Source organism: Malurus melanocephalus, unplaced genomic scaffold (genome assembly GCF_030028575.1).
Source record: "Malurus melanocephalus ecotype Western Australia unplaced genomic scaffold, MMel_1.1 scaffold_507, whole genome shotgun sequence".
In the NCBI taxonomy this organism is placed as follows: domain Eukaryota; kingdom Metazoa; phylum Chordata; class Aves; order Passeriformes; family Maluridae; genus Malurus; species Malurus melanocephalus.
Window position 1 is genome coordinate 134268 of NW_026623739.1, and position 16643 is coordinate 150910.

At 35.5% G+C, this 16643-nt stretch overlaps 1 protein-coding gene across 1 annotated transcript in view; it reads right to left on the minus strand.

Annotated features, from left to right (window-relative positions):
• Nucleotides 1-16643, minus strand: part of CCDC180 (coiled-coil domain containing 180) — a 30198-nt gene that overhangs the window by 2926 nt on the left and 10629 nt on the right. The window contains exons 17-34 of the mRNA XM_057381364.1: nucleotides 15867-16084; nucleotides 15163-15338; nucleotides 13901-14081; nucleotides 13253-13399; nucleotides 12843-12987; nucleotides 12521-12637; nucleotides 12024-12122; nucleotides 8957-9070; nucleotides 8010-8287; nucleotides 7201-7271; nucleotides 6326-6425; nucleotides 5247-5321; nucleotides 4089-4155; nucleotides 3749-3893; nucleotides 3247-3407; nucleotides 2319-2456; nucleotides 1193-1298; nucleotides 837-942 (exon numbers count right to left, since the gene is read on the minus strand). Coding sequence (XP_057237347.1) covers nucleotides 837-942; nucleotides 1193-1298; nucleotides 2319-2456; nucleotides 3247-3407; nucleotides 3749-3893; nucleotides 4089-4155; nucleotides 5247-5321; nucleotides 6326-6425; nucleotides 7201-7271; nucleotides 8010-8287; nucleotides 8957-9070; nucleotides 12024-12122; nucleotides 12521-12637; nucleotides 12843-12987; nucleotides 13253-13399; nucleotides 13901-14081; nucleotides 15163-15338; nucleotides 15867-16084 — 2444 coding nt within the window. The remainder of the gene's footprint in view (nucleotides 1-836; nucleotides 943-1192; nucleotides 1299-2318; nucleotides 2457-3246; nucleotides 3408-3748; nucleotides 3894-4088; nucleotides 4156-5246; nucleotides 5322-6325; nucleotides 6426-7200; nucleotides 7272-8009; nucleotides 8288-8956; nucleotides 9071-12023; nucleotides 12123-12520; nucleotides 12638-12842; nucleotides 12988-13252; nucleotides 13400-13900; nucleotides 14082-15162; nucleotides 15339-15866; nucleotides 16085-16643) is intronic.

Below are 16643 nucleotides of genomic sequence, written 5' to 3' on the forward strand. Positions count from 1 at the left end.
GTCAAGAGAAGGAGCCCCTGCTCCCAGGATGGAGCAGCCTGTCCTTGGAGGACTGCACCCCATGGACAAGGGACCCACACTGCAGCAGTTTGGGAGGACTGTCTGCCCGTGGGAGGAGACTCATGTTGCAGCAGTTTTGGGAGGGCTGCAGCTCGTGAGATGGACCCACRCTGGAGATTCATGAAGAACTGTCTCCCATGGGAGRGACCCCACAATGCAGCAGGGGAAGAACTTCTCTCTCTGAGCAGTGGAAGAAGATGCCAGGAATGAGCTGACCAAAACCTCCACAACTGTCTACCCTGTGCTGTTGGTGGGAAGGAGGGAGGGGTTGGGGGAAGAAAGAGTGTCTTTAARGGTTAGTCCTCTGTTAGTAATGAATTCACTTTGTGACTTTAAGTTGAGCCCATTTTGCTCTTGGAGTGTTTTTGCCTGGTTCCTTCTCTTGACTCATAAGCCCTTTGTTACTTAATGTTTTTTTCCTCTCCTATGGCCAGCTGTGATAGGGGAGAGCTGAGTGAGCAGCTGTTATGGGTGCCAGGCATTTAACCAGTCAAACCATGACACCAATGACAGGCAAGYGACATGGTGATAGCAATGACATGGTATTGTTCTACAATACTATGTGTAATTAATTTTTATTTGGATCCACTGCTATTCTTTCTTTAATATCACTACCCACTTCAACTACCCCATAACTAGTTCAATGACATTACTAATGATGAGCAGAGTGTTCAGCRGTTTCAACAAGTGAAGCAAAAAACTATGAGGACAGGGCCTGTTATCAGTTTCGAGCAGAGAAATTAGACAGAATAGCATTCAGTATATCCAAATATTACCTCCTTCCTCGTTTGATTAACTGTTGAACTTCAGAAGTTCCTGGAGGAAGTCCAGCTTGTTTATGATGGATTAAAGTTGACATCTTCTCTCTAGCTACTTCMGTTTCTGGGAGGTAATAGAAGATATGCTCATCAGAAACAAAACAATGTCAGGAATAAAACTGTTTTAGAGTAACTGTGCAGCTCGATGCTCTTCACTCTCAAGAAATAGCTTTGCAYGCTTTATTATGCAAATATTTAAATTTAAAATACTATAGCATATCAAAGCTTCCTCTTGCTAGGGATAGTCTGCTGCAATCTTTCAGAAGGAATAGGAGGCCTGAACAGGCAATCTCTTCTTTTCTTACCTGTTGGACCTTGTATGTCATCAACAGTGATGGTTTCATCTAGTTCCAAGAGGAGCTTTTCAGTCAGGGCAGCCAGTGCAGAAAAAAAGCTCTGAGCACACTCAGCAGCACAATCCTGTTGTGACATTGGAGACAAGTGAAAGGAATTCCTTTGATAATTTGATTTCCTATMCTTTTAATTAACTTGGCTCCAAAAGACTATATAAAAATCCAACCCTGACATTCTGCAGCAACTGCAGGTAACAGACATAAGGCTCAAAGTTGCACATAAAAGGGTCTCAGTGTCTCTGCAGTATTCTTAACACAGCCTGATTATCTGAAGTTAAACAACTGTAGAGTTTTGTGCAAAGGTACCYAATAGTCACATATTTGGGTTAAACTTCATAAAACCAGCTTCTGTAAATGCATCCTTCTAGCCAAGGAGAAGACAATTTTGGAATGCAGGTTCTTTGGGTAGAAGTGCTTAGCCCAGGTGTATTCTGAAACAGGATATTTGTGTTTCTTTGTATGCAGAGCTAAGAGTAGAAGGAGACACTACTTTGGAATTAAAAAAACGTACTCTGCAAACAATATAGAATTTGGTGTAAGTGGCCTGAGATAAGTTAAMAAAGAGCTTTAAAGCTGGGGAATCAACCTTCAATAAACCCAGGGGGTGGAGGGGAAAATGTGTTTTGATTCCTATATCTCTCCAGCAAATTCAGCTTATTTCAGTTCTTAATCTTCTGTAGAAAAGTRTCAATTATTTGCACTAATGAAACGCACAGAGGAGAAAAATCTTCCGGGCATCTGTTGTGGGCAAGTAAGAGAATTAACCAGAGGATGACACCACCACCGCCAATACTCCTACCTACCATTAASCTTATAGTCAATATATTCTATGAATGATATAAAATACCAGTAACATTCACAATGTATCTAACACCTGTATGTGAGCAGATATATTTATGTCTATATTGATCTAATGCTGACAATAGATCAATTATTAACTTAAAAGGTTAGCAATATATGAACAGGACAGCCTAAACCAAAAACAATTTCAAGTTTCCTCTGGATGGGAAGGAAAATGTATCCAAAATACACCCTCCCTTCCAAATGCAACATTTAAGTTCACATTAAGCAAGGGCTKTACAATTACCTGCAGCATCTTTGTGTTGAGGTGAACACCATCCATTTGGTCTTTTTGCCTTTTTATTTCCTCTTGGCACAAAGCCTCCAGCTGAAGGGAATTATCTGGGTGTCCTAGGGAGTAATGTAATTTTCTCCGGTGCACAGTCTTCAAGCAAATACGTAAAAAAGAAATGCCTTCAGTAAAGAAAGTACTGCGAGTCATAGGAAGGGAGAAGAAAATCACAAACATTTTCTATAAAGATATTCAGAAAGACAAGGAAAATGGAGCTACTTCTTGCTGCATATAAACTTTGCAGTGCAATATGCAACAAATTGCCTCTCTTCCAGCCTCTGGTCTCACTTCAGGATTTGTTTTTAACAAATAATCATCTCTCCTACTGCATGGTAAATAAGACAGTTTTAACATCTCTGTATTTGTAATTTTTACCTGAATTTAACTTAATACTCAGACAAAATCTCAAGATACTGTTAGCATTTTCTGCATGATCTCTGTTATGATTCTATTCTCAGTTCTGTTATTACTTGATAAAATATGACTCTTTTATGAATKATAATAAATAATAGCATTTCATTATCCCTACATCATAGTTCTTACAAAGGAGTGCACTCATGCAGTAGGAGCTGTATGGCCATATCACAAGGTCACAGCCCTTACAGAGTTGACAATCCAAGTGTAAGGTGACAGGCAGAGCTGAGAAGATTAGAAAGAGGTAKCCCAGTGCTGAAAACTTGGAGAGAAGTGACTGTGCTCCATGAAATACAAAGCTTCCAGAAGAACTAACCAGACTAACTGCAAACAGAGAAACTACATCTCTGGCCAGCTCAGCAGAGAGTGATGAAGCAAACCATGAGAACAAGAAAAGTAAAATTCTATCCATCAGATGAATTTAGCATTGGTTACACTAAAAGCATTCCAATATATCCATGATACATACCTTAGTATACTCCCACTCTTTCAGCTGTCTGTTGAAGAGATGCTGAATATCACCAGTTAAAGAGCTCAGTTTCTGCTCATGTTCTTTTAAAAGACTTTCCACGGCCAATTGGGAAACAGAAGAGAGCTCCTCCTCAAACCACTTCAGCTGATCCCGAWATTCTTTTTGGAAAAGAGAGGTTGTGTATATGACACAAACAGCTTGGAATTATCTCTCTCACAGATTCTGTCCCTGACATTATTTTGTCCAGGTGCAATGCTTTGAGAAACATACACTTGCTCAAAAATGTGACTTYGTATAGATCTTTTAACTTAGTAAAGTGTCCTTCTGCCACACTTTTTATAGCTGATAATACATAAAAAAGAATATTGGCTCAATTTCCAGTAAAGTCAGCTGGAGTTTTTCCACTGAGTRTCATGGATTACAACAACATAATTCTTGGTCACTGCAATTTTCAGCTAACATACACAAGAAAATAAAAGTCTTAACTGAATGAATTTACCTCTAAGACAGAAATTGTAGTAATCATCTGTCTGCCTTTGGTATGCCAATAGTTTCTGTTTGAGCATTTCTGCCCAAAGTTCAAATGTCTCTGGTAGATCTTCAGGTATCCCCATCTGAAGATTCTTCTTATCTCCATAGAACTCCTGTAGAAGGGAAAGATAAAGCACAAAAAATGTTGATAATGTATTTAAACATGTCACATCTAGGTATCTAACAGTAGGAGACGAAAGAAAATATTTTGGATGGTCTGCCAAACATTGAAAGAACCAAATTATTTCTCTGACACAGGAGTACACCTAAGAAAGCAGAAGTGACTGAAGAACATGACATTTTCTTACCTCACCAAGGCAGAGCAAGGTGTTGTTACCCGTCCAGAGAATATTCATAATAATCTCCTTAAAAGTACTGGAAACCAAAACAATTTAAAAAGAAATTTAAAAGAATTATCACACTGTTAAATGGTCACATTGGCAATATTCATTGTTTTTCAAGTATTTTGTTCAGGCTAATTTTAGACCATATACAAATCAATATTCAAAATGCCTAAGAACCTTCCCCCACATTAGCACAGATTCTCTTTAGATGCAGCCAGGAATCTGAGCTATTGTAATTGCTTACTGGACAGCACTGCCACATCACTGTCAAGAAAAGGCAATCTTAGCCAAATTCCTGTCCCCAAAGAACTTACCATGTATTTTAGATAAAGAAAAAATATTTGAAGGTGGGTCTAGCTGTTTACTGTGAAATACAATATGGAATAAAATTCCCAAGCGCTTAAACATCTTAGGAATTAATTTGAATAGTTTTGTATGGCATGTACAAAATATCTCAGTTGTACAAGAGTATAGCTGCATGTATCAAGAAACATTATGATAATTTTCTTAGCGAAAATCATCTGTTTGATCCTTGTTTAACCCTCTTAATGGAATACTGAGCACAAAAATGAAGATCTAGAACGTATTAATCTTCTTAGATATGAAAATAATTGAAAGACAGTCTATTTTACATTCCCCACTCACTTTTAGTAAATGTACAAAATGGGCTCCAATAAGACTCTGCATTTCAGGCATTTAACAGAATGAACCAGATCACTTTTACCTTCACTACTATTACACTGCAAAAAGAAACTGTTCTGGAAGCGCTTTGACCAATAATTATCATGGCTAAATACTCAAAATTCCATGGTAAACTCTATAGGTCACAATGATAGGTAGATAGATAGATAGACAGACAGACAGACAGACAGACAGACAGATAGACAGATAGATAGATAGATAGATAGATAGATAGATAGATAGATAGATAGATAGATAGATAGATAGATAGACAGACAGATAGATAGACAGACAGATAGACAGACAGACAGACAGACAGATAGATAGATAGATAGATAGATAGATAGATAGATAGATAGATAGATAGATAGATAGATAGATAGGTAGATAGGTAGATAGTTTTTATAGATTAACTTCTTGTTCTGGAAATATACAGCTTACTCAGTCTTTGCAGGCTTCTTTCCAAATATCTGAAATATCTCATCCCTGGAAACAGATTCGATGCGTTTCTTTTCACTAGAAAGGAAAAACTAATTTGAAACTATYCACAAGTGTTTTCCTTCTCTGGCTGATGATTTGAGCTAGTCAGTCATATGATAGACATGAAACAAGAAAATTCTGAAAAAATGTAACTCTAGAACTAATATTATAGGTGTCCTGGTTCTGGCCAGGACAGGGTTCATTTCTGCAGTARCCAGGAGGGGGTATGGCCAGGACCTGGAGATTATTCTATACCAYGTCTCATCATTGCAGGGGGGGTGGGTGAAAGGGTCCCTGCTGCGTTGGGGAATGTGGTGTCTGTCAGGTTCTGGCAAGGGTTCCCTCATGGTGAGCATTCATATGTGAATTGCTTGCCAGTCTTGTACACTTTGCTATTAACAGTGCTGCTGTAACTGCTGATTTTCTTATCTCATTGCTGYTTCTAGTAAATTGTTCTTATCTCAACCTTATCTTCACYTTTTGTGCCTCCAATTTTCCTCTCCAGTTGCTGCAAGCAAGGGGGAGTGAGCAATGGTGCTCATAGTGTGGAGTGTTTCAGTAGGAGCACAAAACTGGGGAATACCATTGCTAAACCATCACAATATAAAAATAATATTTTGATGAAAAAAATTCTCAAATTCTTTTCTAAACTCCCAGTTGTTCAAAACATTTCTGTTGTTTTCACTGTTACAGTAGCTTATTTCACTGATCTGTTATGCCCAACCAGGACAAGCTAAACTGTTTAGATACCACACCTGAAAATTAAGCCACATTGATTTAAGGATTAGCCTATATTTCAACAGCTTCAAAATACAGTAGCAGATGACAGAGAAAGAGAATATTTTTCCAATCAAAATCTGGGGAAAAAACCCACAAAACTGATCATATGGACAAAAACAGGTAAGAGATTCCAAGTGATAAGCAGCAAATGGAAAGAARGCTAATACAAATAAGCAGTAAGAATCTTTCAATGAACAAAGTTTAGGTAAATTCCTGCATAGGAATATTTTAAGTGGAATTCCTCCTTTTAGGAGTCTCACCTTTTTTTTTGCTTCATTTCATCCCCATATGACTTCTTGCCAGTAGCAGACTTCTGAAATTGTGCATCCGATGCCTGCTTCTTTACTGGGGGAGGAGCTGCTTTATAGTTAATAACAAGAAGAATATTTCATAAATGCCAGCTGAAGTGCTCTTTATGAGTATATATATTTTGTATTCTTATTCCTATGTTTCCTTAAATATGTAGGGGACAACTACAGGAACAATAATTTTTGTCAGACAGACCTGAAGTAACTCAGAAGTGGCAACAGCAATAAAGGTTTATGCACTGGGGTACGAGTCACAGGAATGTCACAGAAAATACATAGCAGATGTCAGGAAATTTAAAGCAGCATGGAGGAAGGTGAATAAGGAGAATGAATGGGCTACATTCATAGTATTGGCTGTCATGAGGACTTGCAAATGTCCCCAAGAGATTGAGGATAGCTTTGGAAACGGCTGGAGGAGTCAAGATCTGCAGAAGAGAGATAAGGAAATGGGAACACTAGGTAGGGAGCCTCTTGGGTTACCTCTGTGCTCATCTTTGAGTGGATGATAATACACTGTGAGAAGGATATCCTTGATGCCCTGTATTTTTTTAATGATTTCTGCTCCACTTCTTTTCTTGACCCCTTTTCCCTTTTGCTATTACATACACAGTTACTCTTTATAACATTATTGTCTCATTCTGTGGCTTTCATTGCTTTAGGAGCCCAAAGTCATCTTAATGTAAGGAAAGATATCCAGGTAAAGAGTTGGGATGTAAAACTATTTCAGAGTTCCTAGCATAGAAGCCACTGCCCTGGAGCATGYTAGACATGCAGTAAAATCCCAGGAACTGCAATTTAGGTGAAAAGAAAAAGAAATACAGGCACACCTGATCGCAATGAATATGAGTAATCATTTGTCCCCGGATATAGGTCTGAAGATTTTTTTGATGGGCCAAATCTGCAACAAAAAAAAAGMGCCAAGTAACTACTGTATATCCTGTTACTTTATGTTCTATACMATATTATATAGCAAACTAGGCAAGTTCTCTATCTGTATCATGTGTTAAGTGAGTTMAATTTCCAAGATCATATTTAACAGATAGGGTTACTTTTACAACTGACAGAGTATATAGAAGTAATTTATTGAGACTAACTGATCATTTAACTGGAGTTTTGGAATTTCTATAAGCAAAACTGCATTAAAATACTATTTGCAAATGAAACATTTGTCATACTCTTAATTTTGCACTTTGCATATTCAGTCAACTATGTAGCAGGTCACCTTTCAACTAAAGTAAGGCTCTAGAAGACAAAAATTAAATAGCACAATTATAAATTTTAGGTATGTACTAGATATCACTTATTAGTCACAAAGGGGTACTTCTGGCGATAAGAAATSTTACTTTAAAAAAGAAAACAGTCTCAGCTAGAATGGTTTCTAAGTTAGACTGATCAGAAAGTATGTAGTAGTATTATTTATGAACAGCCTATTCAATAGTTCTGGGCATCCAAGGTAAACTACAGACTATAAATTCAGGAGAACCTTTATATGCAACTGGAATACAAATTTTAAAATACTGTAATGAAGCCCCTTACAATGTTATTATAAGTCTCATGGAGAGAAGTGTATATGTAGCAAAGAAAATATAAACAAAGACAAGGATAGAAAAATACCTTTAGGCAAACAAGTACTTACTCAGCTAAATTTTTGATAAAACTTATTGCCAAATCATCAAGTATTGATGTATCCATTCCACTGGGATTTAACAGAGGGAATTTGTCAGGATCCAGTCCCATCACCATCCTTTTGCACTCATCTCTGAGACTCTCTCTTTGAACAGCAGGAGCAATGAAATCTTGTAATGTGTGATCCGTGTCAAGAGTGGTGGAGTCCTCTTGTAATGTACCACCTCTGTCAAGAGTGGTGGAGTGCTCTTGTAATGTACCATCTGTGTCAAGACTGGTAAAGTCTTCCTGAAATGCAAAGAAAAATGAAACCCTGTAGTCTGTAGCAGGCAATAAGTGAAAGCATTSCATGTAACAATTGACAACTAAAGCAGATTTTCTAAACACATGCTATCTTGCTTCCACAGGCTGAAATAATTCTTTCTCATTCTAATAGCAGTGTTGTTACAGCTATACAACTCTCAAGCACTTCAAAGCCATTAAGAGTAGGTTCTCATAATCATCATTAACAATATTTAAGGWTATACTCTTAAAATGATGATCCACTGAGATGACAAAATAAAGACAGACTTTCCAGAAAAGAGAGGAAAGAAAACACAACCCATTTCATAAAAACAAAGTCCCTTTAGGACACATTTGGGATTATTTTAATTATTTAAAGAAACCCATGAAATATGTGTCTCTGAGTAGTGCTAAACCTTGAAAACAAACTCYTGTAAAGAACTGAGCAACTCATTACAAAGCCGTGTATTTTAGCATTTTGTAAACTTGGTGATTTGCTCAGCCTCTTAAAAAGTCTGTCCTAATATTACAATGTCTKGGACATCTCAGCATAAAGCAGATTCTTTTTTTCATTTGAAAATTCAAAGCACAAATTCGGAAAAGCCATTAAAACAAGTACACATGAAAATCATCTCAATATTAAATAAAATATAGAGAATGTGAATGTTATCATACACTATCATGTGGGATCATTGCTTTTACTAAGAAGCAGTCAAGATACTGGCTCCGCTTTTTCAGCTCTTTCAACACCTCTTTGGCAAAATCACACAACTCTTCAGAAGTTAAAACCTGAAAGATATGATAATACAGATGATATTTACTAAACCAACTACTCTAACCTTTTCAAAGATGCTGACTCTTGCAAACAACATTATTTGCCTCTGTTCTGTCACCAGTTTATGTAGACATACATGGAAGCAATGAGATTGTATAAGAGGCTGAAGTTTTGGTTTGGAAAACAGGAAAACAGTGATTGAATGTCCATAAGGACTGTTTAAACCCAGCTGGGAATTAAGCACCACACAACTCAACCCTCATTCTCTCCCTCCCTTCCCTAGTGGAATGGGGAGGAGAATCAAAGGAAAACTTGTRTGTTGAGACAAGGACAGTTTAATAATTGAAAGTAAAGTAAAATACAGGAATAATGGTGAATAATAAGTGAATATGGCAGGATGTACCCCCCGCCCTTCCCTCTCTCAAATACAGATGGCATGTGCAAGAGATAACCCAGGCTGGACTGGAGTCCCTGGACTCCAGCAGGGAGTTATCACTGAAACCTGAAAGTCTGAACACCCGACCAAGAATCAACAACTTGACATGGAGGGTAGTTATGGAGAGAGATGAAAAATATTATAAAAGTGACCAAAAGTCTCCGTTTTGCTCTATAAAATATACACAAAATTTCTAAAAGGTCTCTCACAATACACACTGGAAGCATGTGAGGGCCTCTCCTCAAGGTCTGGATGCAGGCTTTGAGTTACTTCTCTGGGTATTCAGTGAAAGGACTGGGATATATGCTCCACCACCGATTAGATTAGCAAGATATACACAGAATCCTAAGTTGTACTATTTCTTTGCTAGCTGAACTCACAGGTACCTTTATTGCATGCTGCATTTTAAGCTTCATTTTAAACTGCATTTTTAAACTACTGTACTTAGTCCACTAGTAGTTTATTTTATTTTATTTCTGTGTAGTATATAATTTGCCACACATCCCTTACTCTGTTATTTTCTTGTGTCCAATAAACAATAATTCATTTTATATTTGACCTAATTGACTTATTAAAAGAACTAGTGAACGAGACTGGGCCCTGGGGTGCTGGCTGCCTTGGTAAGCTCACTGCTGATTGCCAAAGGCCTGGGCAAAAAGCACAAATCTATCTAAGCTCCCATGGCCATTTGTAACATTTTGGYGCAGCGAGCAGGGTAATGGCCAATGATTTGAAAACTCCAAGTAAGGATTTGACAAATTATTAACGGTGGCACAATATTCCTATTAAGAACAATGATCCCCGACCCACAGATAACTTGTGTCAAGTGAGAAAAATAAGAAAGAAAATAAATGAAAGATAAAGATCACTGAAAGATACAAAAGAAAGAAGAATTATCTGTCACATTCTAATCCTACTTTTACAGTCTGCTTGAGAATAAATAAACCAGATAATTCAAGAGAATGACAAATTAATGAATAAAATACAGAAATTAAAACAAAAACTAAAAGAATCCAAAAAAACAACAATACTCTTAAAAAAAAAGAATTAACACCATCAAAGTACCCCAATTCTGCAGATGCTAGAAAAACTCTGAAGTTGATAACACTACCTGAAGATAAAAATGATATTAAAAAAAAACTCTGATAAAATTAGTGATTCAAATGTTGAATTAAATTGTAACAARAACACAGAAACCCCATCTCCTGAGAAGGAAAAAATTCCAGAACTTAAATTGAAATCCGTAATAAAAACTAAAATCTTCAAAAGAGTCCAAAGTGATAAAAAAAATCAAAACATTTCCCTAAAACTCCCTAATATTAACAAATCTTCAAAATACAAAAAAAACAGACTATCTAAAAATTTGTTTAACTGCAGAAAATATATTCTAGACTGTACATTGTGAACCAAACCCTCCTGATTTAACAGTCAGCAAAATCACACYTTGGACAGGAGGAATGAATATTATGAAAAGAGGGAAATGTGTTATCCCTATGCAGTCAACTAAAAATACCTCTACTGCTGCTACATGATACCTATGGTTTATGTCAAAGTGACAAGGTGCTTATGAGGCCTATGACTGAAAATTTTCTATAAACTTTTCTATAAACTTTTTCCAGAAACTTTTTTTCATTACAAGTTTTAATTCCCCTAAAACAATGAAACTAATATATAATACTTACATTTATTTAAATTATTATAAAATTATATAATACTTAATATATTAAACAAAAACATATAAAACCCTAAACTCCACGGAAAAAAATAACTAAACTGAAAAACACACATAGAAGTGAAAGAACCACAAACCATTTATGAAACTCTGCCAATTACTACAACCAAGAAACTACCTCCATGAACTCTTTGTTCCTGATTTACACCTCACCCTCTGATAATCCTAAAAATCAAAAAGTAAAAAATAAYCTATCCTACATAGACTAATACGTCTTATAGAATTATCCCCAAATTACCATAAATATTTTAAAATTCAATACCATAACAATTCTTTATTTCCTTTTAAATATATTTGTGTTACATCAACTAAAACAAGTACTTATCGCTATCAATCATATAACAACGTATTAAAAAAAAATACAACTTAAGATACTGAAATTAAATAAAATTTCTAAAAAACAAAAACTTCTCAAATACACACTAAAAGCATGTGAGAACCTCTCCTCAAAGTCTGAATGCAGACTTTGAGTTAATTTCTGGAGAAGTAAGTGAAAGAACTTCAATGTATAMTCCTACCACCAATTAAATTAATAAAATATACATAAAATAYTGTTATACTRTTTCTTTACTAACTAAACTCATAAACACCTTTATTAAGTGCTGCRTTTTAAACTTAATTTTAAACTACGTTTTTAAACTACTATACTTAGTCTACTAGTAGTTTATTTCTGTGTAATATGTAATATACCATAAATTCATTACTCTGCTATTTCCTTGTGTCTAATAAACAAAATTAATAACAATAACAATTAATAACAAGTCAAATTAAATATCACTTCCTGCTGATTAGAACTTACTTCTTTATCTGCAGTAGAATCAGCAAAAGCATCTCTCTTCTGCTGGAGCTTCTCTAGGTAAGACTTTATTGTGACTGACTGCAAATTGGAATTTGCTACCTAAAACAGAAGCAAATATTGCAGAAATCCCCATTCACAAGGGTTTCACAGGCTCCACTTTCAAACCATTATAAACACTGAAAAAAATGGTTAAAAATCCCGGGTACTCAAAGAAGCTGAAAAGAGTAATTTGCAAAAGCAGTGCTTCATGTCCTTCACTGCACCACACAAAAATGCTGAACTCAGATGTATTTACTCATTGTGCTGCAAGGCAATAGTGTTACAGCACAGCTGCAGCAGTATTTTAAGTTTTAAGCTGATAGTGACAGAAAACAGGTTTTAAATTAAAAAGTAATTTAACATTTGTTGACTCTGAATTCAGCCAAAATCTCCTCAATGGCATAAAAGAGAAATTATTATAATGAATTCAAGCAAAGTTCTGATGTTTCTGTTTGTACCTCTGATTTGATTTGTTGTTGCAGCTGTCTCAAAGATTGATGGACCTTCTTCATAAAGTCTCCACCCACAGAGAGAGAAGCAAACTTTTTTTCAGACTGCTTGATAAGTTCAGTAGCCTTTAAGAATGCCAGAAACAAGAGACAAGACTAGGTAATTTTTCATGTTTTAAAACCTAAATGATAGAACTTGTCATTTCTATTAATTTGTTTCCATCATGTAATTGCTAAACAGAACAGTCTTAMAATTCTAACCTGAAAGCAGGCAAATCACATCAAATATGTCCATAGAAAACATAATTTGAAATAATGGAACTCGGCATACCTGCTCCAAGCAGCTCGATTGTATTTTCTCCACATCTGTCTTGATTAAACTTTCAAAGGAGTCAATTTCCTTACTTTCCTTCTGAAGACACTTGTTGAAAAACTTTACCTCCTCAGAAGAAAAGTCACCTAACTCTGAAAATAATCTGAAAGCAAACATAAAAGCAACTGGCTGCGAGTTATCTTTTTCTCCAAGACTATTTTAGTTAAACAGCCCTGAAACATATAAATCAACACAAATGTGAAGAAAACAGAATAATTGTGGTTTAACAAGGTAACTTTATTTTTTAAAATAGGAAACTAGATGAATAAAAAATAAACTTTATTTTTACTGTTCTGACTACGCAACAAACACTGATTCCTAGAAATAGGTCACCATTTATAAACAACACTTCAATAAAATCTATATACCTGCAGTTTCTGAGAAAATCCACATTCAAATCCCTTAATTTTCCTAAAGCTTCCTCTAAGTGGTGCTGATAACTCCTCACAGYAACCCTGATTGATTCCAAATGATTGTGGAGCTCTGATTGCAGATCACTGGTAGAAGAAGTTGACCTAACAGCAAATAATAAAAGACAGGGAAAATATGTCTGAAGAGAAATGCACATGAAGATTTGGCAACTGCTGGCTGTAAAGACATGAAAAAATGTGAGGACTTAAAMGTGATTTATGACTCTCAAAGCAACTCCCTGAGCTGGGATGGTTTGGATGAGTGCATGGAAGGTATCATCAACAGCTGATACTACTGAGCACTTCAAAACCAATTAGTCAACTGATATTACTGTGCGTGTTCAGTAACTGGATAAAATCTAAACACATGAAATATCTTTTCTACTTAAAGACTGCCAGCATTTTGAAACGAGATGAAAATTTCCTTTGTTCAGTCCCTATTTTAATTTCTGCAGGGAGAGAGAATGAAATGCTTCACTTTTTCAAGTTTTATGAAGTAGTCTTCATTGAAGAGCAATGATATAYARAGCAGATTCAGAATGCACACCRTAAACATCAGGCAGTAATCAAGAGTATTTGACTATGGAGCTTCACAGCAACACTTACTGCTCAGTCTTAAGACCATGGAGGAAGTCATACTCCATGTTACGGACTCGGGAATGAAAATTTGTGTTGAGGTTATTTAGCTGGTCCACAAATTTGAGAAATTCAGCTTGCTCCTTATCCAGGCCTTCTCCCAGCACTGCACAGTGGAACTCAAGACGCTCTTTGTGAAGTGACAGTTCCGCTAAGAAGAAAAGAAKTTTACAATAGGGACATAATTCCCTGTTTACTGTGAACTACCACAATGCCTAGTCAACCTATGATCAGCAGCACCAGCAAAATAAACAAAGCCATAGTAGCTAAAACATACAAATTAAATACACTAAATTTGGTTTCTTTGACTTTTCTCCTGTGTTRGACATATATCCTTAACATCTAATAATCCATTCAAACCACAAATGTCTCTTGTTTTCTCTAAGCACTCTTTTTTCTTTTGGTCATTGCTTACATCTCCATTAYCTCTGTTCTCAGTCTTGTAACAAAAGTAACCATTTTATTTTTTAATGGAAAATACACTTTTCCTGGTTTTGTGAGGAAAAGAAAAAAAAAAAAAAGTTTTGATCTCCCTTCTGGAATGATAGTTGGATAAGTCAAGAGCCAGCCAATCACCTCAAGAAAGCTGCCAGAAGAAGCACCTGCCCTCTTTGTGGAAAAAGGGAAATTGAAAAATTATTTGCCTGTTCTCACAAAGATGATTTTTTTAGYTTATGTGTTAAAGATCAACAAACCCGTCTAAAATATTTTTTTCTCACCATAAAAATTCTGATACTTCCAGGCAAAAAGAGTTTTTATTAGAGGATTCCCTRTGGCTGCTCAGTGATATTTCACAGAGTTAAATCCTTCTCTCATGTTTTCAGAAGCCTGGCCCTGACATTTTGGCTCTCTTAACTCGCTAATTTCTTTCTTTGCAACAGTTTTAAAATATTTTTTGCACACTACAAACTCTTGTTGAATAATTTCAAGGCGCATGAGAATTCACAAACATTGACAATASAATGTTCAACATCTTCTACAATCCAGYTGTTAAYCAAGGCAYTGCTGTCTATTTTTCCAAACATAAYACASCACAAACYASGAAGAGCTGYAAAAAAGWAAYRTCATTTAAAAAATATGAGTAACATAGTATACTGAGAATTCATAGACAGTCAACTGCTTCCTACTGTCCTCTACTACTGAGTCAACTAAAGCTGAAACAGATTTTGGCCTCTTAGGACCACTCCTAAGCGAAGACATATGACACTCAGAATACATAAAAAAATCAATACCAGCTCGAACATTGYAGATATTTGTATGGATCTCTTCCTGTTTTTGTTGATACAACTGAAGATGCAGCAGAAGTATTGAATTCAACTCCTCTTTCTTAGMAGTTACAAAGACATAGGAGTTGGACAAGGATTCTGCAAACCATTTCTCCAAGTGTTCAAAAAAGCAGAGGCGAATACTATGATTGAAAAAGAAATATTACAGTGAGGAATAGTAAATAATAAATAAAAATTTATTAAATATATTATTTCTAAGAATTTAACTTCTGGCAATAGGAAGGTATGGTTTCAGTACCACTTGCACAATACTGGTAGAGTTCTTGAGCTAGCTGTATACTACTGAGTACCAGGCATTTAACTTTCATGGCTCTGCAGGAAATTTGGGCAAAGTACTTATCTTTCTGTAATGTTTTCTCACTAAATAATTTTCTGAAAAATATGAATGTTCTGTAAAGGTAAATGTTTTTGTGGTACTTTGACAGCCATAGATGCAAAGCAGCATAAACATTTTCTCAGATTTGTATCAATKAAAAAATTGGAATAAAATAATAATTATACAATCATAATTTTATAATTAAATATCCAACTATATAAATATCGAATTATAYCATAGTAATTAGATAACTTTTGCTTCTTTAGCCTAATGTTTCTTCTCAACAGTTGRAATTTGTTTATTACATAAAGAACAGAAATTGTTTCCTACTCACCTTTTCTTCAGCTKGACGAACATGGCCTCTGTGAGAAGTACATATTTCAAGTACATAGGAAGTGATTCTTCCTTTTCATATTTTGTAAAATAACTCTCTGTGATGTCAGTCTTGCCTGTCTCTTCAACTCCAAGAACAGTGTATTTGTTTCCACTAGCAGTGGAAAAAAACTCCATGGAAATTTCAGCACTTTCTGCCTTGCTGCTCTTGGACACTGACTGGGAAACATCACAATGGAAATCATCGCAYTACCTTTAAAGGTATCAGCATAGAATCAACAGTGCACAAGCTAGACTAAGAATCCTAAAAATATTTCGAATAATATTCTCATTCTCAACTTGGACAACATTTACACAGTGCTGGCAATATCTACATATGCCAGCATGACACAGGTGGAGTTATACTGTTTTAAAAGGTTTTTGTTATAGTAATAAATTAATGGAAAATGGTGAACTAGTATTAAGGTACAAATACAGCTTAAATCGTTCACCATGGGCTGACAACACCATGATGAAAGACAAATTAAAAAAAAAAAAAAAAAAAAAAAAAAAANGTTCACCATGGGCTGACAACACCATGATGAAAGAAAAAAAAAAAAAAAAAAAAAAAAAAAAAAAAAAAAAAAAAAAAAAAAAAACCTATGTAAAGGGTAAAAAAAACCAACCAAAAAACTACAAGGGTAAAAGTAGATCAAAAGGAATGTTTGTGAGCTGTTTCATACACTCCATTTTCCCATAAAAGGATCTAGAGCCCTGTGTGCTTTGTACACACACTAAG